Here is a 25,906-nt window from a genome sequence, read left to right on the forward strand (position 1 = left end):
AAAATGGCAAAAATGGGTTAAAAGTTGCAATGAAAGTGTTACAAATTTGCAAAAGATGGTTGAAAGTGGCAAAAACATTGTGAAAGTGGGTTACAAGCTGCAAAATCAGTTGGAAATGGTTTTAAAAATGTGGGAAAACTCGGTTAAAGTGGCAAGTAAGTTATGAAATGGGTTCAGAGTGCCAAAAAGTTGCGTAGATTGTTTTTTAAAGTTGCAAAAAAGTGGCAAAGACAGATTGTAATTGGCAAAAAGTGGCAAACTGATATTATAAGTCACTAAAAATGGTTAGCATGGGTTAGTAGCAACAAAAAGAGGCATAAATGGATAAAATGTGGCCAAAATTGGCAAAAACAAAACTGGTATAACAGGCAAAAAAAAAAAAAACCTAGCGAAAACTGGTAAAAAGTGGCAAAAAACGGGTAGAAACGGTTTAAATGGTAACAAAAATGGTGAAAATGTTTTAAAGTGGCAGAAATGGCAAAAATTGGTTAAAAGTAGCAAAAAATGATTAAAACTGGTTAAAAGATCCAAAAAGGTGTTAAAAATGGCAAAAATATGGTGAAAGTTGGTTACAAGTGGCAAATATGGGGTAAATGTGGTTGAAAAAATGGCAAAACTTGTTTAAAGTTGCATATAGTTGGGAAATGGATTTAAAGTGGCAAAAAGTAGAATAAAAGGGTTTAATGTGGCAAAAAATGTGGTGAAAATAGATTGTGGGTGGACAAAAGTGGCAAACAGACGTTAAGAGTGGCTAAAAAGTGGTGAGAATGGGCTACAGAAAAATGCAGAAACTGGTTAAAAGCAGCCAAAATTGACAAAAACTGGTTCAAATCGGCAAAAAGCTGTTAACATGGGTGGAAACATGGTGAAATGGTTTAAAAAGTGTGAGAAACAATTTTATCAGACCCAATAATAGTTTGACACACATTTCAACTCTAAAATGAGATTAATTATTAGCCAGGATGCTAGCATCAATGCTACTAATCAAACACACATGCGCTGACATCGTAAATAAATCACAACTAGGGAAGGCTCGTTCCCTGCATTGTTCAGGGGCCTGGCCAACTCTGTAGCAGGCCTGCATTGGGATATTTATGCTTCGTACAGGTAATACAGTTAATGATGTGGACAAAATATTTCTCAACGTGTCATGTTGTGCTCCCACCTGCTTTTAGAGGCGTCTTTGAGTGATAGGCTCATGCTGGACACATTTTAATGCAGGCTGCAATAGGGCAACAGATTTATTCAAGTGAAAACATGCATACACTTGGCATGCTTGAGACACTGATTTGTTATGACATAAAATCATGCATACTTAATTTCCTCTACGGTGGAAACAAAAATAATTTGCCCATTTCTGACTTTGAAAGCGGTCTAATGAAGCATGTCTTTCTGAACATTGTGATGGCATGTTCAACTGAGGAATGTTGAGACAAATGAAACTAAATCTGTATGGAGTAGTGCTTGAAGGTTTGAGAATTGCATTATTTTACTACAGCACTATGACCTTTTAATTGTAGGCCATGTTGCATGGGTAAGCCTAAAGATGATTGGTTCATATCTGGAATGACTCTGACTGCTCATAGATTCATTATGACCTCACATAGATGCACCTATGCTTTTCCACAGACATCTCTGTTAATATTCCACAACGAGCCCAAATTGACACTTCACCAACATTCTATGGCTTCACATGAGGCTGGTGCTCCACATTTCATCATGCTAATACATACTATTTTTACACCTCAACGAGGCTGAAGTGGCCCGATTCCCATCACGCACACACAAACGGTCATTATCCCCAAACAGACAGACCACAAATAAACAGCCGAATCATTATTCCCGCTTCACTCGTCAAAAGCCTGCTCACGGCTGTGTTTTGTGTCATTAAAAAAACATTAATGAGGATGATTAAAACGACTGTGATAAGAGGCTGGGACAGGGATATGAATCTCACTCCTACGCCAAATGCCAAAAGGAACTCTCTTGGCTTTTTGGCTTTGAGTGGGTGCATGTTTTTGTGTTTATCAGGCTGTACAGCAAATGTTTTTGTTTAACTCTGTACACTTAGGAGAGTGTTAGATGGGAGTGTTTATTCTATCTATTGTTTTGCTGTTGTGGTTTGGACCCCTGAAACTTGCACATTTGTTTGGTGCATTATCAACCCAGCAGAAACACAGGCTGGGATTATTTTGGAAAAAATATAAAGGCTGAGAATTGATTTTGGGAAGTCTAAGCTTTACAATCTGATATTTGACAGTCAGCTGAAAAACAGCATTAAATTTATGGCGCGATTTCTGACTCAGGAAGTTTTTGTGTTGGTATTATTTTGCATCAGTATTACAGTTTTATTATTCCATCTAGCCACCCTTTAACTGGATTTCCATGTAGACTTTAACAAAAAAAAAAAAAAAAGATTCCAATCTTTTTCAGCAGGGTTCCCATTATGATGTGCCCCCACAGACTCTGACAAGAGTTAAGCGGTAGCTATTTGAAAAAAGGAAAATAAACCATCATCAACTTAGGCAGTGGACAATGGCCCTCGGCATGCCTGTGAGCTACAGCTGCCTTCTCTCTCTGTCTGCCGTTACTGCCATTGGAGGCGGTTAAATTGCCACAATAACAGCAATGTGGGTGTTGTTTGTACTGATTTACAGATGGGAGACTAGTTAATAAAACAGCCCAACTGTGTGTGTCAAAAACTCAAAAATATCATTAATAATAGCTATGTTTATCAATGGGTGGGGCTAGTTTCTTACTAATGCTTACTTTAGTTATACCGTCTCCAAAAGTTCTGTGATCACTGTAAGTGTTGGGACAAATTTAGCTCAAAAAAGATGTTCAGGTTGGACACTGGTGTCTTAGGTTCTCCCGGGCACAGCGCTGGCTTCTGCTGGGTCAGATATGTGTAAATCACAGAGGCCCCTAAGGGGCACAGACCTGGTAAATCAATAGACACATGAGGGGGGAAATCAACACTGCTTGTTTAAAGGGTGAGCCCGGACCAATACCAAGCCTCTGGGCATCTAATGGGAGTACTCAGTATTCAAAGTGAGGGAGGCAAAGAAATAGATACCAAGCTTGAGGCTTCAAGAAATGTGAGTGTGGGTTACTAGTCAGTGCCTTTGTGCAGGAAGAGTCACTGGGGGAATCCCTCTTTGGGTCAATAGAGGCTTGTTAGGGGTAATAAAGTTGATTAACATACTTGCATTGGAGAACAATGAGCTACCAAGTCATTAGTTGGTTGTAACTGCATGTTCGAAATGAGACAAAGATCCTCTACATACAAATACACGACTGTTTCAGACCTGTCCAACACCTGAACAAAGAAAAAGTGATAGTATTTCATTTGACCTGTACTGAGTATATAATGCATACACTGACACGTCTCTTTAATATAACCAGTTAAAACTAGCAAGGGCACGTATAGTAAAAAATAAAAGTATATCAGAGGGAGCGAAAGAGATGAGGACATGAGGGATTGCGCTCCACACCACAATAATGACGATTCCTTTCTCTTTGGCTGAATGCGATACTTCTTATATTACTTTGCTAATATCTCTCTAGCACTGAGAGAGCTCTCCGCAGAGTGCTCCCACCTCTCCTTGCTCCCACTGAGAGGAAGGGCTGACAGACAGATAGGTGCAAGCTGCACAGCTGTGAATAGGACAAGCATTTACAGATAATACTTTAAAAATGTATAAAGATGACTAGAAAACTAAGAATGGATAAAGATGCATCTTTACCTCTCACAAGTAAAAATAAGACTATTTAAGACTAAGTTTTGTGGGAACCCTGTTAGTCACTTACTGCTTACAGTAATTAGTTAATATTTGTATTTGTATTTGTGGCAAAGCGTGTAGAACACACTACCATGATTTGGTACCAGATTTAAGCAAGAGAATAAATGCTTGGACTAACAGTAAAGACTAAAATTTAAGGACTCTTTACAGAGTAAAACTGGACTAAAATGTTTGAGTTGTCGCCAAATAAAACTGGACAAAAAGTATAAACAGTAGGAGTAGAAATGTGACCAAGACTATCTAAAGACCAAGACTATGAGAAAAATCAAACATAGCGGTCAACAAGAACACCGTACAGGAGGAAATTGTGGTCAAACTTGGTCATGATTAAATTGCGTTCATTTTTTTAACGTGTTAAGGTTTCTAGATTCATCACGAGTTAACTTCCCCATAATCATTCTTAATTTTTTTATTTTTTATTTTTTTAAGATTTATTTTTGGCCTTTTTGCCTTTACTTGATAGGACAGTGGACAGAGTCGGAAACAGGGGAGAGAGCGGAGAGAGACATGCAGGAAATAGTGCGACGGGCCGGATTCGAACCCCGGTCGCCCGTGCACATGGCGCGCGCCCCAACCACCCGACCACCGGCGCGCCATCATTCTTAATTTTTAAGCAGCTAATGTGTCCCGAAGGTAGTGAAGTGCTCAGGCAAAAAAAAAAAAAGTAAAAAAAACTCAAGTTGAAACGGCAGCAGCCAGTAATTAAAAAAATCTCAGTCTAAAGCCTTGGTGACCGGTATCACACTGCGCTCCTGTTTGGTCCGTTTCCACAAAGCCATCCAGTTTAAAGTTTTTCAGTACAGATATTGCTCGTATTTGCTCAGTGATGTCCGTGTCACCAACTTCCAGTCCCGCTTGTTGTGATGGGAGCCGTTTCATAGCACAGCAAATCATCGCTCAGTTGGGTTTATTTGGTTGATAGTATATCACTGTTTCAATTAAAAGCATGTCTGGGACAAAATGAGGATTTTTTTTTCTCTTTGCTTAAGGGGCTCAGCTAGCGTCTTAGCTCAGTACAAGACTTCAAGACCCTTGTCATCTAGCTAGATGACACTAAATGCTAGGAGGTCTGCAGGACTGAGGAATTTATGATATTGATCTCCTCCACACCAGGTAAATCTGATTTTTGTAAAGTGTAGAGACTGTATTCAGTGTAGTTAGAATTTCACTGATGGTAATTGCGGGCCATTTAGAACTGTAAAGGACTAACTTTCAACCTCACATCCTGACCCCCAGTGGAAATTTGGGATCTATCACAGCCCCACGGGTGCCTTTAAATTTTCTTTATGTACATTTTTTTTCATAATATTGTGCAGAAAAATAAATATAGCAGTTACCTTTTTCCCAATGAGCTTCTTCCTCAGGAACTCGCGGGCCTCGAACATGTAGGGGATATCGTAGAGTGGACGGAAACGCTTGTCTTTGTCCTTGTTCTTCTCCTGAATGGACAGAGGATGGAGGGGATATCAGAAAGAGGAGAAGGCAAAAGAGAGAGAGAAAAAAGGCAAAAGTTGCTCAGATTGTACTTTTAAAGCTGAGTGCATTAACATATTTGCTTCGGATGCATACACAGAGACACACAAACAGCCCTCTACCTCACACAGACATAAACACGGTAAACAGATTCACACTCAGTCAGATTGTTTGTTTCCCTCTCCACTCCTGCAAGGAAGAGGATCAGGAAGCTGAACTCCCAGTGAAATATTTTAGTGTGAACAGTGGCATTTTACACACGCACCTTCCTCAAATAAACACAAACATCTTTTTTTTACTGTCAAAACTGACACATTGCACCAATAAGAAAAAATAAATCAAAGCACCCTGTTGCCAAGGACACAGATACAAACAGCCAAAGCAAAGACACTTAGTGTTAAACAGATGCACAAAGGCGAGCTGACACTATGTGCACACTCGCAGATGCAGCCACACACCGCAGCGAGTCGCACACAAAAAACTTCTTTCAATACGCTCACCCACTCTCTGACAGGAGCGGGCCACAAATAGAACCCATTTGCATTTTCCAAAAGGAGGCTGAGGTTTTGTGTTGCTCTCTGTGTGAGGAGACAAACACACATGCGTACACATAAACGCGGTTGCACGCACCCATAGTGACAGGTGCCGTTTTTGTAGGGGCGGGATGAGAAAAAAATTATACGGCAAATGACAATGACGCAGTGGGAAAATAAACGACAGGCGCTAACAGGAGGAACGAGGCTATGAATGACAATTCCAGTGTGCCAACCACCCCTGCCCCTCCCTCGCTCTTCTATGAGCGCCGTCATTATCTGTCATACGAATGGAAGTTACACTCTTCAAAATTAACACACTAGCTTGGATTAATTCCTCATTTCCTCTTCTCTTGAGTGGTTTTCATTCATTTTTAATGCGTCTCCAGTTGTTGGGAGCTGCCAGGTGTGGCACACAGATGGGCTGGTGGATGTCATGTGAACACATGGTGGGCAAAGGACGCCCTGGCATTTGTTTCTACCTGCTTGATCTAGCTAACAACTTCATTAGGGTCTCCAAAAGGGATTGGAGCAGCTGAATAGTATAAACAATATGATACCCAATGCAATACTGTGATACACAACACAACAATTAGTGTGCAATAGGATGCAGTATGCAATATGATTAGATAACATGCTCAGCAATACACACTATTATAGGCATAAAATACGGCATATAACTCACCACACAAAGCAGTCAATAATATAAATTGTACAACCATAATTCTGAAAAAGTTGGGGCAGTCAGTGTAAAAACATAATACAATGATTTGCAGAACTCATCAACCCATATTTGATTCACAACAGAAACATATCAGATGTTTATACTGAGACATTTTACAACTTCATGAAAAATATCAGCTCATTTTGAAATTGATGGCAGCAATACATCTAAAAAAGTAGGGACAGGGCAACAGAGGGCCTGAAAAGGCAGTAGGACTGGGCATTTAATCGAAAATTAGATTAAATTGTAATATGGCCTGCTACCGTTTTCAAATCACGGAATGTGCAATATTTTTTTAACCTGAACTTTATGTCAAAATGCCAGTTTAAAACTTTTTTGCAGCAGAGATGTTATGCATTACATAATCATGCAATCATTCAAGTGCCAATTTTTTAGAATAGTCTATAAAAAAACCCACTTTCTTTATTTTTGTACTTTTTTCTTATTAAATGAGAATGACATAAAAATCATCACTCCTTTCAATACAACAATTCAAATCAAATTTGCAATATGAGTCAAGATCATCACAAAAAAAGTATTTTTTCAAAATTGTTCAGCCCTTGTTTAATCTAATATTGTGTTGGTTATGCTATAGAATGGCTTATTGCTTGTGTTTGTCAGAAAATACATAAAATGAGGAACTGAAGGAATAATCGTATTTCAAATTGTACTTGCAATATTGGGTAAAAAAATTGCAATTAGATTATTTCTCCAAATCGTTCAGCCCGACTGCTGTCTCTGAAAAAAAGTTGTAATCTCATAAATTAAGAGATTAAAGTGTATATTTTTACTGCAGTTTGGTATGAGTTTGCCTCTTCTCATGTTTTATCTCTTCACTTTTTTTTGCCATTACCCCACTGTCATTTTATATGTTATATCTGGCACCAGCGATATTCGATATTTGTCACACACAAGTCAGGATGACAATACTGCTGCAGAAATGTTGTCTCAGCGATAGCATCCAGGACGATTTTTTTCCACCCCGGTGAAACAGAAAAATGCTCCACAAAGCAACATTTTAGCAACAATAGCCCTCCCTTCCAAAATACAGCTAATATTTTCATCTCAACATGACTGCACACAAGGCCTGCTGGATTTGAAGCTCAGTCAAAGCTGCCAAATCTACCAGCCAACTGAGCTCCTTTAACCTTGGCAGCGATGTAATAACCTTTGATTTTAATAGCTTTCCATCTTTCCTTTCTTACTCCCTCGCTCCCATCTCTCTCCACTTCTGCCAGCAGAGTCAGCACAGCATGGAACCTCGGAGGTGAGTTAATCTCACACATGGCCAGTGGAAATCCCCCACCGCTCAGCCGAGAGCCGATGTCCTCCATTTTGTGACAGTTTGGGCTTATTGTCGGGGTCTCTCATCCCTGCTAAGTCAGATTCAGGAGGAGGGGGGTTGAGGGGGGCCTTTTAGGAGTGATGCCAGACAGGAATCCTCCATTTTGGACCAGAGCGTTGGACTGGAGCTGTCCAGCGCTGGGTGTGAGGATAAGTTGAACTAAGCTCATGTTGCTTCAGTGACACCTTTTGATGGAGTCTATTTCCTAATGCCATGAGCTGTGATGATTCCTTGAAACTGGACTGTGGAGCATCCCAAGAGGGCTGTTGAATAGAGAAATATGACTTAAGGAATATTATATGTATATATCTTTAATTTAGGATATGCAGTGCGTTCAGAAAGTATTCAAACCCCCTTCACTTCCTTCATTGTTATGTTGCAGCCTAATGCTACAATCGTTTAAATTCATTTTTATTCCATTAATCTACCCTCAGTACCTCATAAAGACAAAGTGAAAACAGAATTTAGACATTTTTGAGCTCCAGAGATGTGGAAATGGGACAAAGTTGAAGAAGGACAACCATCACTGCAGCCTGCCACCAATATTGGCTTTATGGCAGAGTGGGTGGACAGAAGCCTCTCCTCATTGCAAAACACACGAAAGCCCCGTTTGAGTTTGCAAAGAAGCAGCTGAAGGACTCAGACTGCGAGAAACAAGATCCTCTGGTCTAACGAATTCAAGATTGAACTTGCCTCAAGGAAACCAGACACCGCTGGTCACCTAGTCAACACCTTCCCAACAGTCAAGCACGGTGATGGCAGCATCATGCTGTGGGGGTGTTTATCGCAGAAGGGACTGGGAGACTGTCAAGATTGAGGGAAAGCTGAAAGGATTACCTTCCAACATGACAATGACCCTCAGCCAAGACAACACAGGAGTGACTGTCCTGGAGTGGTCCAGCCAGAAGCCTGACTTGAACCCTATAGACGATCTCTGGAGAGACCTGGAAATGACTTTCAACTGACACTCCCATCCAAGCTGACTGAGCTTGAGATGATTTGCAAGGAAGAAAGGCAGAAAATCCCCCAATCCAGGTGTGCGAAGCTTGTTGCGTCATATTTAAAACGAATCGAGGCTGCAATTGCTGCCAAAGGTGCTTCAACTTCTGAATACTTATGGCCAGCAGGATTCTGATGGATGGGTGAAAACAAAAGGGTGATATCAACAGAGAAAAGAGAAATTATTCCTGACTAATGAGCCATTTCATAGCAGAAACAGAGCTGTGTCACTGAGGGCGAAGAGTGTAAATGTCAGAATTCGATGCCAATTAGGCACAAGAGGTTGAGAAGCAAACCAGGAGGACAAAGGTACTTTTCTCCCATCTTTTAGGTCTATGGGGAGTTGAGTGAGACTGAGTGTAACCCAGCAAAGTGAACTAGTCTAAAATGGGCAAATGAGACACCATTTGGAAATGTCACATCTAAAAACATATGCAGACATATGAATCAGTGTTGTGCACCGAATGCGACAACTAACTAGTCTGCTTGGCACTGAAACTACAAGGGGTCTGTGTTATTTTCAGGGCTATTCAAAGACATAAGGCTTTCCCCACTTCAGCAAATCATAAAATCCAGTTTGTAGGATACACTTTTATAATACCTACATTTTCATTTTTAAAGCTGGCTGAGACATATACACCCTGAGAAAGAGTAAAGATGTGTCATGACCACAATCATCACATGCTTCACACAAGCTGGCACTACTGCTCCAATTCATTGTGAATTGCGAGCTGCTTTACAGCTAACACTGTGCTGTGATGCCCCACAATGTAGACCAGATGAGGGGTGTGTCTGTAGACCACTGCTGTTAGACACCCCCTCCTGCAGACCACCACTGTCAAACACCAACTCTGTCAGGAAGGTAGTGACATAATTTGGTGGTATGAAGTATTTGCCATTTTAGCAGTAGTCACACAAACGGTGGCTAGCTTTAGCAACATTAACTGTGTTAGTGTGTTTTCATAGTGGATGGGCTTTCTTCTGCAGGCACACTGTCTGGTCAGGTATATCAAATGTTTTGTTATTAGGTTTTGCAGGTCAGGATAGTTACTTTTGTCATAAAAAGTCTCAAGTTTGTCATAAGAGTGAGAGTTTTATTGCTCCATTATTCCATTCCTTTCACTACCCTTCACTTCCTCCTCCAAATCATTTGTGGGTCACCGTGACTGGGGGAATTGATTGTACCTTTCATCTTTCCTTACCCTAACCTTAATCCTAACAGGAAGTGTAACCCAATTGTATTTTGAACATTTTTGTAAGCATTTCTGTCCTTTTCCATCTTTTTTGTCCATCATTAGGAACATAATTCATGTTCCTATACCATTTTCCTTGCCGATACCAAAGCGTTGCAAATTGGCAGATTGCAATTCCAGTACCAAAACCAGTGTAAACTTTCTGGAACGACTGTGCTGTGGAAAACAGGCAGATTAATTTTAGCCCTAAAGTAAACATGGCTTAAAAAACAGAATCATAATGTACAGCTTCCCTGTGACACTGTAAGTTGTTTTTTTTCCTGCTAATTGTTGTGAGTTTTACTGCCTGGCAATAAATAATCAAAAATGGATTTTTGAAAATGGATAAAAAGCCGTTCAATACCTTATCTACTGGTGTAAATTTAATCTTTAAAGTAAAAAAAAAAAATGTTTCTGTAAGGAATTTGAAAGCATGGACAGCATCATTGGAAAGGCACATTGCTAGCTTTGAAGTAGTAAAGCAAGAGGCTATGATTTATGGTTCAGAAGTTATTCAACTTTTAATAACCTGTGTCACTTTATACTTTATAACGCCAGTCTGGAAGGGTTTTTAGCAACTACATATATAGAAAAAAGAATGTCATACTGCTCTAAAAGCTGTAATTTGTTTGTGCAGTGTTCTCAAGCAGCAAAGAATTGATTTCAGGTTCATAAAGTATGGCTAAATGAAGCAAAATATTAAGTTCTACAAAACCCTATTGGATCAGTGCATAAACATGTACTCACTGATACCAATACCTGTATTTTCAGCAGAATCAGACGTGTTTTCAATTGTGCTATTAAAACTCTAGTCATAATCCTGCATTTGAAGAAAACTGGTAAGCTGGTTTGATCAAAACTCCACAACTGAAGTCAAATAGTGACGGACAGAGGTGCACAGACTGACTATGAAACTGCAGGCTGAAAGCTCAACTACCGTATCATAGCTAACAGTTGTGCAATCTCTGAAAGGCAAAAACAGAAGGTACTGCACTAAAAGAGCAACACAGCTGTGCAAAAACTGCACATTTTGGACTTTCCTGAATGCAGCAGAAACCTCACATAGGACCGTTTAAACCTTTTTTGTCCCTCTGGGAGGGAACAACAGACTGCGGCTTATACACCGGTGCTACCTATAATCTGGAGTTTACAGTTATTATTGGACCTCAGAGCTGATTTCAACTTCACTCCCAAGACACTGGTGGTGCTGGCTTCAATTAAATCCTCGGCCATAAACACAATCCATGTAAACCATCCTAAAGCTGTGATAATGCAGTTGCAGCAAGGTTACAGAAAGAGGAGAGAGAGTCCCTGTTATGTTTCATCCGTGACCCAATAACAACAGCTTGCTCTGTACTCCGCTCCGAGGGAGTTCTGTGCTATTTGGGGTAAATTCCCCTTCGTTCCAAATTACCGGCTTAATGTCAGGAATCGTCTTTGACTATTGCAGAGGCATGACGCTAGCTGGATGGTACAGTGTCGCAGGGGCTGCAGGGAGCTGGACTGCAAAATGCGAGGATGCTACAGCTGGGAGCATTTGCAGCTTCTGGAACTTCAAGGGTGAAATTCATGACTCAGGAGCACGTCGTGCTTTTGGATGTTTGGCTGTGCTGTTTGCTGGGAGTGTACTGTATTAGTTGAGTAATTAAAGATTGAGAAGAGAAGGGTTTTTTTGTGTGTAAATCATAGTTTGACAGAGCTGCACCGCTGTTTGTGAATTTATCGAAGAAAGCAGACATTATTTTTTGATTAAGGAGTGCACTTGTAGCCTTTGACAACCAACATTTGCCATTGTATTTAGAACATAACTAAATAATGCATGTATAAACGGGCTGCAGAGGATGATGAAACAGAAGGGAGAGAGACAAAAGGAAGGCATACACCTCCTGAAGCTAGAGCAAGAAGGATATCACTGGTTATCATTTGACAATACAAAATCTAATCTATCTAATATAATAATATTACATTCACAGCATTATTGCCCGGAATACAAACCAGTCATTACTAATCTGACTTGAACTGATAGACTCCAGAGACAACCCTGGATTTCAGAATGAAATTACCTCTAGCGCCATAACAACAAAACAGCCACTCAATTCATGATTAGCTGCTGGCAGACCAGCGCAGGTTAAATTTGCCGGGACAGCTGGGACAGGTTGCAGCTCATGCTCTCATTGTGAACTCATTAATAAGGGTGTCGTATGAAAAATAATTGAGACCAAGCACGTGAGCCGTTTTTAATTTTTGTTTTTACAGGACAGACGGTCGAACTGGCCTTGCAGACAGGCACAATGATGCAGTGTTAGAGTCTATGAGGAAAGCTTCAATATTGTTGACATTTATTTGTATTCATGCATTCAGCTGCGGAAAAATGAGCTAATTTGTGCAGCTCACTCTAGATAATACTGAGGATCCATCCAAAAACAAAGCCTCTTTACAGGGCCTAGTAAAGTATTCACCCCCATGGATGTTTTACTCTATTATTGATTTTATAAATCAGTCATGGTCAATATAACTTGGCTTTTATGCCAAAAAAACCCTTTAATGTCAAAGTCAAAATAGATTTCTACAAAGTATTTAGGAGATGCATCTGTGGCTGATCACAGCTCTGAGTCTGTGTGAATAGGTCTCAGTCAGGCTTGCATTTGGACAGAGCAATTTTACTCCATTCTTCTTTGCAAAACTGCCCAAGCTCTGTTAGATTGTACAGAGATTGGGTGTGAACAGCCCTTATAAGTCCAGCAACAAATTCTCTACTGGATTGGGGTCTTGGCTTTGACTCATCGACTCTAGAACATTCACCTTGTTGTCCTTAAACCATTACTGTAGCTTTCCCTGCATGCTTCAAGTCACTGTCTTAATAGAAAATAAATCTTCCCCCAAGCTGTAGTTCTCTTGCAGACTGAATAAGATTGTCCGGCAGGATTTTCCTATATTTTGCCACATTCATTTTACCCTCTACCTTTACAAGCCTTCCAGTGCCGGCTGCCAAGAAGCATCCCATCACCATGATGCTGCCACCACTGTGCTTTACAGTGAGGATGGTGTGTTTGTGGCGATGTGAAGTGTTTGGTGTCTACCAAATATAGCGCCTTGTCCGACGCCAAAAAGCACCATTTTGATCTCATCAGACCGAAGAACTTCATCCACTTGACCATGGAGTCTCCAACACGCCTCTTGGTGAACTCTAGTCCAGATTTAATCTGAGTTTTCTTCAACAGTGACTTTCTCAGGCAACAGCTGTATGCAGAGTCTCTCCAATCTCAGCTGCTAGTCATAGGTGTCTTGGTGGCCTCTCTCACCAGTCTCCTTCTTGCATGGTCACTCAGTTTGTGAGGACGGCCTGATCTAGGCAGATTTACACATGTACCATATTCCTTTCATTTCTTGATAGATTTAACTGAACTCCAGGGAATGCTCGGTGCATTGAACAATTTTTGTATCAATCTCCTGACTTACACTTTTCAATAAACTTTGCTCCGAGTTGCTTGGGGTGTTCCTCTGTCTTCATGGTGTAATGGTAGCCAGTAATACTGATGAACATGTGACTGGACCTTCCAAACACAAGTGTCTTTATAATATCATTACTTGAGACACATTCACTGCACCCAGGTGATCCCCGTTTCACTAACTGTGACACTACTAGCACCAGTTGGCTGGACCTCTGTTGAATTAGGTCCGTCGCTTTAAATGGGGGGAATTTTATTGAATCATTTATTTTACCTTACATATTTTTGTTTATTTGATATCACTTGTAGAAAACAGTTCCTTAAATATCAAAAAGCCTAATTGTATTAACCATTATTGATTTATGAATCAATAAAAGGGTAACACATGCAAGGGGGGAATGGGAATACTCTTTGTATAAATGGCCCATTTTGTAACAATTTGTGTTTCCCAATTTTCTAATATTTGAGAGATACAGGTAGCAGTATTTCAAGAAGTACAGACACAGTATCATTTCTAGTATACTTTCCCTCTGCCAAATGCAAGAAAGCCAAGTCCCTGCTTTTTAAAAGTCCCAGCCAAACAGTGCAGCATGGCCAAAAAATATTCATCCAGTAGTGAGGACACATACTGGCTTCCAATCTGCCTCACCAGGCCAAAAGTGCAAGAGTGAATCACGAGGTGGGCGACCCTCCCTCCCAAACTTGAGGTCGAAGCGTGTCATGGCAGGCTGGGGGCATGCTGGGGGCGCACACATGGCCAGACAGAAGATTTGGAGGAAGTGAGGAGGAGGGAGGGAGGGAGGGAAGGGATGAAAACAAAGAAGGGAGGAAGAAAGACATTGTTGCGAGGAGCAGATGGGCTCGTCTGTGCAAAATGTTGCTTTAAATAGAGTGAAAATAAACAAGAGTATTACATCTGAGGAGCAATATTACAATAGTGATATTTGCAATGCTGAAAAGTCACTGAAAACAAGGCAAATATCACAAATACAACACTAAGTTCAGAACCAAATTCACTCAATCAAAGCCAAATGCCACTTCCATTTTGCTGTTTTGTTAGCTGTCATCTTTTTACCCGTCTGTCTGTCTTTTGGTCCAACATGTTAGTGTTTTTTCCCTCAGTATGGTGTCGCTTCTCTATTCGACAGCTATCAAACTACCATCTTTTTCATTGTCTTTTTATGTGGAGCATCTTGCCTTACACTTGACTTGATAATTAGCTCAGTGGCAAAACTGGCATTAGCACATTACCATATTTACCACCTTCCCTAAGACCTTGATGTCTTCACTGCAGTTGTTGATGTGAAATTGAATCATTATCACATGCAGGACACTAGCAACAAAGCCTACTACTATATAGCTATTGCTGGAGATGATAAATGAATGAATGTAAGCTGTGCAGGAACAAGAAACATGTTTTTGTAAGTTTTATCTGCATTATTTTAAGCAACTCATGTCATTATAAAGATGTGGAAATGTTCAATTCTGCCCACACGCTGCTTGAATTTTGACCTGTGCTGACACCGTTGTATTTTCAGGACTGCTAATCAATGTGCGGCGGTCTTAGATAAAAATAAACGCGATAATGTGAGGCAAAAATGGTAGGAAAAGAGATAAAAACAAGGGCAAAGAGATGGACTTGTGGTGTAGGCAGGCAGCAAAAAATATTAACAAAAGTCACCACACAGAGGTGGACTGTAGAGAGTTTCAACGAGTAGGCAGGGCTGCATGGAGCAGCGCAGGGATGAGCCACAGCCATTGTGCTGCCTTATATAAAGGACAGTGAGTTGACCTCTCTATGTGCTCCATCAGCAGTGTCCTTAACCCTACTTAAACCACATAAGCACACAGATACATTACAATGCATGAGGCGACATGCACACAAACACTCGAGACTTGACGCGTGTGCATCGTCAAAGCGCGGGTATGCACACAAAACGCGGTGAGCGGCGGAGCGAGTGAGTGTGGGTGTAGGAGTGAGTCACTGAGTAGCATAGACATCTCTCTGCACTCGTGTTTACGCTGGGCTTGTCCTGCTGCACACGAGAGAAAATGAAGAAGAGAGCAGGGGGAAAAAAAAGAAAGAGGGAGAGGAGAAAGAGAGAAGAAAAGCTGACTCCAACTCCCAAGCCCAAAATAACTCACATCTGAAGATGTGCAACATCAGTACCACTGTGGGGGGAGAGGGGCCAAAAAAAGAGAGGAAAAGGAGGAAGAGGGGAGCGATGCGTTTCATATGTTTGTCTGCAGAAAGACGCCATTGGTTTACAAATCTGTCAGTCTGAGAACAATTAGCCTCCTCTTACAGCTGTACTGTGTGTTGTTGTGGGACTAGAAAGAACCAGAGGAGATGTGAGGAGGAGGGCAAAGAGGGGGAGAGGAGCTTGGCAGGAACAGTCACTGTTGATCAGAGCTTTGGTACACTGCATCTGGCCTCCTGTGCCCTCGCACAAAAGTCTGCACTCGCACACCAACACAGAAACGGCCTTGCTTGCAGAATGCACGGTCAAACGCCGCACGGGCACATCCACGCAGACAGGGATAATAATGACAACTGGCACGAGAAAATCCCTACAGACCTCTAGAGAATACACAGACAAAAACACCCACACAAGTGCCACAATGCTAAATTTCTGGGTCTGTTTTCCTCTGGAGCTTTTCGAGACGGTTCATAGACGGGCTACATGCTCACATCTGGAATGTTTGTGCGTACTCATGAACAGCACATGTCTGCATAATCCATGTTTATGCACATGCTGATGCCAATTTCCAAGATGTTTCCTGACATAAGCTAATGCAGCTTAACCAAGCATGTCTCCGTCTATGTGTGAGCATGTCTGTGCTGCAAACCGTGACGGCGTCTGCGTCTTCTGTCTGCTGCACTGTAAGTAAAAAGGCCCGGCTCACTTGTGACAGTGTTAGCCAACATGATGTCAGCGTGTGTAGATTTCCGGCTGAGGGAGATACCTGCTGTGACCTCTTGTGTCTGAAGCTAAAAGACGGGGCATGCTCCTGCTGCTCACAAGCTCTGAGAAATCACGGGTTGGCATGAAAACACTGCATGTAAACTAAGAAATCCTTCTCTGAGGTGTTAGCCTTCCAGGACATGAGTAAAAACGAGAGAGGATTTTTTTGTTCTTTTTTGCCTAAATTCCAATCGAATGGTTGGTACCTGGGTGTCATTTTCAAGTTTTTCTTCAGCTACAGGGCTACAATTCAGAAATGTTTCACAAATCCTCTTTAACAGACTTTCTTTAAACTCAAACTGTACATTTTAACAGCACTTCAAATCAAATCTACAAGCATTTTTATGGCATCACATCTTTAATTTACTTAAAGCGTAGGTCAGTGGTAGGCAACTGGCGGCCCAATACCTGGCCCACCAGATAACATTGATTAATGACAAATCTACACAGATTTCAGGACATTTATTCAAAAGTCGTGATAAAATAAAATAAAGCAGCATCTGCTAGACTTCAGACACACACTGGTTTGAGGTAGGAACTTAACTGGCACATGTGTGCTCTGAGAAAAAGGAGGAAAAAAAAAGAAAAATCGCTCTCTGTGTGTCACTGTAACAGACAAAGTGCAAAATCTGTTTCATTGAATTAAAACAAATAACATGCTTGGCTCAAAGATCAAATAAATAAATAAAAACAGCCTGTAGCAAATTCATTGATTTTAAATAAATAACTTTATTAAATTACATTTTTGTACAAGATATAATAGTATAGATGAGAAAAAAAGTATTTTTTAGTAGGAAAGACAGGTTTTGCCTGATGAAGATGTAATTTTGGCCCGCCATTGAGTTGGTCAGAAAAAAATTTGGCCCAAGGCCAAACTTAGTTGCCGACCCCTGGCGTAGGTGTTGTGCTTGTGCGAAACAAACAGCATATTTACTAGAGGCTAGAACTGAATCCAAGTTACCAAATAACAAATGGCAACACTATGAGCAAATCTTACACAAACTAAACACTATCAGTCTCAGACTGATTTAACTCCTTGTTATAGCTTCGTTACAGCACTGTCAAAGTAATATTTACTGACCTTATTTAAAAATCATTTATCATCATTACTTTTAAAGCCATACAGAGGTGGAATTGTTTCCTGATCCCTGGACAGTTTGTGCATCATAAAACTGCAGTTCATTTCCATTAGCTTTCACGGACAGTACACTCATTTTTACTCTTTTTCTACAAGGGATGCACGATGTTGGATTTTTCTGATATCTGATATGCCAATATTTACAGATTAATTTTTAGCCGATAACAATATCCTTACCGGTATTTAAATATGCTTTTCAGACAAGAAGTTTCAGTCCTTCTGGACACACTTTTAGGTTTGAGGATGACCAAGGACACAAACTTCAGTCCTGAGGATAAATAAAGAAAAAGGCTAACTAACATAGGTCTGTTGGTTCAGCCTGAAACTCCACTATTTTAATAGCATATATGGACACAATTTACTGTCAATATTTGAAATACACAGGCTAAATATCAGATGTAAATATTGGCAGAAATTTTTATATCTGCTGATACTGATATTTGCCTTTTTAAGCTAAAATCTACTGATTCTGATACCAGATGGATAATACTGTGCACGCCTAATTTATACCCTGCTATTTCAGTCCTCGTCAATAGATACTTAAATGTCACATATTATGCAAAATACACTTTTTCAGGCTTTTCTAACAAAAATATGTGCCCCTGGCTTGTCCACAATCCCCCCCCAAGAATCAGAACCCCCCCCCCCACACCTTTCAGAAAATGTGTGATGAAACAAGACATTCTCAGCTATTCGTGTCATGTTGGGTATTAGCCCCGCCCCCAGGTTCGGTTGGCCTTCCCCGCTCGGGGGAGAGTTCCGCCTTCCTCTCCTGATCCTCCTCTCAGCTCAGAGCCACATCCATTTCCTGAGGGGCGTTGTCAGGGGCGGAGTGAGACAGATCACTAGCATTTAAAGCCACAGACACAAAAAAAGCTTGTTCTGAGAAGGGCTAAAACAGAGGGAATATTAAGCATGCAAAAATCCAATACTGGAGTGCTTTTTCAGCAACAGACTTCACAAGCATATTTTGGGGTCCTCTGAGACCAATATAAACTTGTCTGAAAGGGGTAAAATACGTGGCCTTTAATTAAATAAGGGCCAATTTGCATGGAAAGGATTGTTTTAACCCCAGGATAACTGCATGGTGGCTCAGCATCTCTGCGCCAACTACACAGCAAAAAAATTAAAGTTGTGCCTTTTGACTCATTTACAAAGTTTCAGAGTGCACACGTTTTTGTGGAGCTTTAACAAAGCATCACATGGTCCACCTGCTGCTGGCTATACAGGGACAGACCCATATTCAAACATGTTTATGCAGCACCAGCAACAGCTGACAAAACAACAATTAAACCGTGATTTCTCGTGAATGGTTCCAACAGAAACGTGACACATCCCCTTTTATGTTGTTTAATATGAACACAGAGAAGTGCTTTAAAGAGAGCTTACTACGTCTCCTTGTGAGTGTTTCCGCAAAGTTGACTTGTTTTCCAGCTCTGCCTCAAAGAGATCATAGAAAATGGATAGCATTCAAATTGGGGGTGATGTCATTCCCAGCTCTGAAGTAAATGGAATGAGGCATAGGACTCTGAATGTTGACTGATGGTGCAACATTTGGAATATAACAATCTGGACTTGTCCATAATCTGTCCATATTTCTGAGTTCTTTGATGGTTCCAGTTTCAAACCAGTATACCCAAGAAGTCCTCTGAGAGTTATCAAGGACAAATGGAGCAACAGTGTTGCGTGCAAATCAACACAGACAGACACGTCGCCAATTATTGTACTAAGATAAAGAGTGCCTAAAGGGAAAGGCGTCTACTATATCCAGCTGCCACTAAAATGTCCCTGCCAATAATTAAATGTAAACTATGGGGTACAATGTATCTGTGAGTGCACGTTTGACCTGCAGAGGGATCATTCAAGAGACAGCTGTCACCGTTTGTGTCTGCTAACAGAGACTGCAGTGAATTTCATGCGCTTAACTAGACTTGACAGGTATACAGAGAAAAAACACACAAAACAAAAAACAGGACATTTAATCATGAAAATGGAATCTCTCGTTACTTGCATGCAGATTGATGTCAATGATTAATGCTCGCTGTCTGTCTCTCATTTTCTCTAGTTTCATCCCAGTAATACATTTCAGTGATGTTTATTAAATATATGAAGCCTCACGCCTGTGACATTGCATGTCACCATGTGATGAAAAGTTATGTCACGCCACGACATAATGATAACAAATGCACACAAAGAAGGTAAATGCTTGTTATTGCCACAAAATCCTCTCACTGTCTGGTAGACTAACGAAGAAATGTTTCATTGTGATCAACACAAAGAGTGGGCTCAGCTATTACAACTAGATTTCATCTATTGCCAAATTGGTGCATAAAAATACACCAAGAATACTAATTTTCAATGAAAAAAGCCTGTGTTGCTTGTAAAGAGTGCTCAACTGAGCCAGTGTGCACTGTACACATGCCCATATGTGCAGAGAGTAACAAAGGATCCACCTCTGCCTCGTTTTAGCCAGTAAAAAACCTTGGTGAAGTACTATATCTGCCTCTGTAAAGGAGGTTAGACAGGGCATGAAATTAAGTTACCCGGCTCACCTGAGGAAACAGCTCATGTTGAGGTTAAACGAGGACAGGACGTAAAAATTCCGTGAATCGAAAGAAAACATTTAATGAATATGTCACACAAATACCAATGCTTCTTTATCAGATATATTTATTCTACCTTGCAGTCCGAGAGCTCATCACAGCCTCATCACAGCTCAGCATCGCTGCCATAGCGACAACACTCAAAGCTGTGCCAACGGCAATACAGACAGGGAGGAAGGCAGCTCTTTAGCTCGCAGACAGAAATAACTATAGCTAACAAGCAAAACCAGCATCAGCACCATGAACAACTCTTAACAAAACACAAACTGCAGCAACAGATCTTATGCAACAACTCCAAAAAACATGAGTGTCCTTAAGCAGTCCCAAAGAGGCCACTCTTGTCTAAACAGAGCACTAAAAATATGAGGGCTGAAAATTTAAGTTTGGATTCAAATGATAAAGCTACTACAATGACACCATTACAGTCCTTGTAAATTCATTAATACCTCATTCTGTTGCTGTACCTTGATAGTTTTCCAATGCTGTGTGTTTTGCGTTGAAAAACGTTTTTATTTAATGATGAGACGTATGAAAAGTCCTGAAACTTCTGAAAAATTTCTGCCATTTAATAATAAAAGTTATAAAGGGAGTAATGAACGACAGACCCACAAATACAGTTTCAACCCTCGGTGTGTTTAGCGGTGATGCTGAGGGTGTGAGAAACATCATTTTGAATAAAATATTTAATTTTCTGTGACATTTATTGTGTCTCAAATGGCCATGACTTGCTGTCTGATTTTGCTGTTTATCAGAAGTACGGTCTGTGACTGATGTCTTAAACAATAGTTTAACAAGTGAGAGAAACAAATAATTCAATTTTGAAAAGCAAAACAATTACTCATTAAAATGATATTTTTTTGCTTTTATAAACCTATATATTTTTCATTACAAATATCTTTCTACTATTAAATAGTTAAAATATTAGTTTTAGCTACAAAAGAAGGATCTTCATGAAAAAAAAACTTTACAAAAAAATCGGTCACTTTAAGTAAAAAACAAGAATATCCATCTTGAAATGAATTATTAAAATATTAATCCACCAATCAACTCGGCTGCATTGTGGTTTGTCCACATGGAGTTGCCGTAGTCAACAATATTTGTGACATCATCGGAAAGTGCAGCATGAAGGCGCAGGCGCCCAGACAGATCTGGCAACCCGGTGTGCCACTGGTGTAGAGCATGGCTAACATTAGCACCTAGCTCCGCTAGCCTTTGTTCCAGGCGTTGATATGTGGCCCCTTTTCACTTTGGTTGAGTGTAATACATGAGTATAACCCTTGATAGCCTACATAACACTTTATTTCCATTTTCTAGTTAAAAAAACATCATACCTGTTCCTATAACATACTAATCACTAAGCCTCTCATTTATGTCTGGCAAAGTGCCAAAAAGCTCTGACAGAGAGGCAGAAGCCATTAACTGAAGCTACAGAGTCTACTAGTAAAAGGAGAACACGAGTTCCTGAGGCAAGACAGAAATGTTATTGTGGCCAGGATCCATAAAAAACCCCACTAAATTCAGTCCATAAGTTCGGTCAGCTTCTCCCAAGATGACCTAATGTAATAAATACGCAATCATATGCCAGCACATGGTTAATAAGCATGTACGCAGTTTAAGAAACAGTGCCAATACAACACCAATAGAATTCAAACACATCTGGGCCCGCTCTCTCTGGCTCCCTGTAACATACGACAGCGTAATGAAGCACAAAACACATACTGCTGAGGCATCTGGTGCAGGCAGAGACAGAGTGAGGCACAGAAGGAAAACAGGCGATGTAAGACAAAAGAGATAAGGAGGAAATTAAGACAAAGGGAAAGAAAAAAGAAAGACAAAAGAAGAAAATGTAGAAAGAAAGGAAAGGAAAGCAGGAAAAGCTCAAGATGAGGTTGGATAAGGATTGGGAGCCGAAGATATGTAATACACAGAAAGTGAAACAAAATGAAGAATCTTTTGCCCACAAGCTTGTAACTACCACAGAGAGCTGAGGAGGATAAACACATACACAGGGCACGTTGCAGGTCAGCAATCTGACCACACTGGCTCACCCAGAGGGAGAGGATGCAGAAGAAAGTTAGGGAGAGGAGGACAGAAAGAAGTGAGGGAGGCAAAGAGAGAGAGAGAGAGAGAGAGAGAGAGAGAAGTGGTCTTTTAATGATACAAGACACAAACAACACCAGGGGAAAGAGGAAGACAAAGATATGGAAGGAGGAAGAGGCGAGAGAATCAAAACTAAACAACAATAAAAAGGAAAGGATGTGAAAGAGGAACCCATAAATTGAAATACAAACTGAGAAAGAGTCAATAAAGACAAAAACAATCACAACAGGAAATTTAAAGGGCTGTTGCAGACATTCTGCAATCTGACTTTTACAACCAGGCTTTGGGAAGCATTGACTCGGCCGTAAACAAATATGAAGGTAAACAGTGTGGACTGCTGGAATGGTTATCAAACTCATTCAGACGTGTTGAAAAAAGGGAGAGAAGGGTTTAATTGGAAATATGGAACTATCCTGTCATTGACAAAAGGGAACAATCACAACTGTTTCAACAATAAAACTTTCTAATAATCAGTGTGACATTTTCAGACATCTAGAGTCTGTTATTTACAAAATTGTAGCATTTTAAAGGCACATGCATTAAGGACAATTGAGAAATATAAATACAATTTTCTACATCTATAAACAAGGTTTTCAAATTGAACGTTATGAATGATAAAGAAAAGGAAATGGAACAGAACAGAAAACAATGGCTTTGATTTAAAACTCCTGTCAGGAACTTTAGTTTGCATTGATGAGGAGACTCTGGTGAACAAAGAATGTGGAAAAAGTGTTTGCCCCCTTCATGATTTCTCTTTTATTCACATATCTGTCACACTTTAATGTTTCAGATCATCCAACTAATTTGAATATTAACCTGAATAAACACAAATGATTATTTCATTCATTAAGGGGGAAAAAGCCATCCAAGCCATTAACAGCCTGTTCAAAGTTGCCACAGTATCTCCATCAGATTTAAGTCTGGACTCCGACTAGGCCACTCCAAAACCTCCATTTTTGAAGCCATTTAATGGTGGACTTGCTATCGTGTTTCGAATAATTGTCCTGCTGCATAACCCAAGTACGTTTGAGCCTTAGATCACAAACTGATGGCTGAACATCCCCCTTCAGGATTTTCTGGTAGAGAGCAGAATTATGGTCCCGTCAGTTAAACAAAGTCCTACAGGTCCAGAAGTGGCAAAAGCAGACCCAGACCATCACACCAACAATGGCGTTCTTTTTATGAAACGCTGTTGTAGTTTTATGCCAGGCTGCCAAAAAGTTCAGCTTTTAATCCTGCCAGTCCAGAGAATATTTTCCCACAAGTCTTGGGGATCATCGAGATGTTTCTCAAATGTAAGACGAGCCTTTGTGTTGTTTTTTGTCAGCAGTGGTTTTGGCCTTGAAACTCTCCCATGGATGCCACTTTTGCCCAGTCTCTCTTATGGTTGACTCATAAACACTGACCTTAACTAAGTTAAGCGAGGCCTGCAGGTCCTTAGACGCTGTTTTGGGTTCTTCTGTGACTTCCTGGATGAGTCATTAATGCACTCTTGGAGTAAATATCCAATCCAGTAATCAACCGATCATAACGTCTAAGGTCCGAATGCAGGTCTGTGGACCCCTTTAATCAGTAAAAATGTACCTTAAACTGGTCTGAGCAGCGGTTTTTGCCACCTTAGAAATCTTTCAGACTGAAGATGAGGGAAGGATAACTTTCAAAATGTCCACCCGTCTGTATGCTTTGGAGAAAAGCAATTCAGAACAATGGCAGCACATAAATCTTATCTGTTGAGATGGCAGAGCGAAAGTTCAGCTAAGATGCTAACACAAGAGAACTTGAGGAGAGCAATAGAGCTGCTTAGATGCTTGGATCATATAAATATGAATCACTGCCTCCATCTTTAAAAAGCGTCCAGTTTTAAAAAGTTGCCCTTCTTAGGCTGTTTTCCTCACAGGTAATCCTCATGTGGAAGGAGGAAGAGGCTTAATAGCTATGCAAAACACCAAAAGAGCAGATTAATATCAACTACAATTATTATGACAACAGGATTAGATCTGCCTCTGCCACATTCACCTCCGCTGACGGTGGTGTGTCGTCTCTTGCGTGTTTGACTGTTTTTGCACGCTGGCTGTTAAAAAACCAAAAAGCAGTTCCATACAGACCAGTCTGAGTTCATTTTAGGACTAAAATGTTAAGTTATAGTTTCATTTTCAGCCATCAATCACTGCTGCATCCAGAAGCAGAGGGGAGGAGTAAGTCAACACATAGATGCACAGTTAGAACAGACGGTAAGGCGATTTGTGTACTTCGGCAGATCATTGTTCCTGATGTAAGATCATCTTATCATCCAACCTTAAAACTAGGCATGCACCAGTGTAGCATCATTATTGGAGAAGAAGAGCTCCACTGACAGCATCAGTGGCTGATGCATATTTGTGTGGCATTGATTTAAAGCTGGCAAAACTGCATATCTAACATCTGATTCAGAGAAGTAGAAGAAATGAAACAAATATTAATACAGGAATCAGCACCTGAAATCAGAATTGTTATCAAAAACATCAGTACTGGTTCTACTCCGTCTCTACTGAATCCTAATATGTGAGGAAGGCTAGGTTATGTAGAAAGAGTGACATTCAGCACTGTGGGTGTCTCTGTTTAGGTGTCACTGTATGTTCACTGTCTGTTCTGTGGATAAATTTGTTCTCCCTGTCATGACTAATGATGTATGCGAGCCTATACATATGTAGGTTTATGCTTTTTACAATCATGGAGTGACTCTGACTAGAATGGGGGAGTAAAGGAGGAACAAGCCAGGAGAAAAAAAAGATCTGCCTCCCTCTCTGCAGTGCTGCAACCACTGGGTGTGTGCAAGTGTCTTGCTGTGCTTGCATGTGCCCCAACTGCAGGGGCGCCACCAAGTGGTGAAATATATTCTAGGAGAGAGGAAGCTGATGTGGGAGGGCGTGAGAGATGGATAAATATCAAGGAGGTGGTGGAGAGAAAAGTAAGCAGCTTGTGTTTGACTTTAAATAAATATAAAGCGACTCTGCAGCAGTGACACGAGTCATCTCCGAGGAGCCGCTGATTAATTGGCTGACCACAAGCTCTCCCACATACGACCACTTATTCACGCACAAGTAGCCACTCACTCTGACACGCACACAAGCAGACAGACACTGGATTGTTTTTACCTCTCCCTCGATTCTTGGGGGCCGAATGCTGGACAGGTGGATGGTCTTGTATTCGCCAGAGTTGAGCTTAACCACCATGGCGTCTGCGTTGACCACCTGCATCACCTGGGGGAACACAAGAAGGGAGGAGTTGACAAATAGAGGCACTGCATGGCACAAAAAACCCAATAAGAGAGTAATTTAAGGGTCCAGAAAACATGTAGATCCTTGAGGAAAACTACAAAAGAAAGAAAGTTAAACCTTCTAAGGAGTGTCAGAGCATAAAAGCTGGAATTGTATTTTGGTGGGAAGACAGACTGAAAGAAGGATGGGAAGTGAAGGAGCAGGTAAAGGATAAATGGAGAGGAAAAGATCTATTCAAAGGCAGTGAGGAGAGTGACAGTGCAGATCGTGTGCTGTCACGAGCA

General features: G+C 40.7%; 1 protein-coding gene across 1 annotated transcript in view; it reads right to left on the reverse strand.

Annotated features, from left to right (window-relative positions):
* snd1 (staphylococcal nuclease and tudor domain containing 1) overlaps positions 1-25,906 on the reverse strand; it is a 284,136-nt gene that overhangs the window by 221,183 nt on the left and 37,047 nt on the right. The window contains exons 10-11 of the mRNA XM_041780449.1: positions 25,500-25,604; positions 5,141-5,242 (exon numbers count right to left, since the gene is read on the reverse strand). Coding sequence (XP_041636383.1) covers positions 5,141-5,242; positions 25,500-25,604 — 207 coding nt within the window. The remainder of the gene's footprint in view (positions 1-5,140; positions 5,243-25,499; positions 25,605-25,906) is intronic.

This window comes from Cheilinus undulatus, linkage group 23, assembly GCF_018320785.1.
Source record: "Cheilinus undulatus linkage group 23, ASM1832078v1, whole genome shotgun sequence".
In the NCBI taxonomy this organism is placed as follows: Eukaryota; Metazoa; Chordata; class Actinopteri; order Labriformes; family Labridae; genus Cheilinus; species Cheilinus undulatus.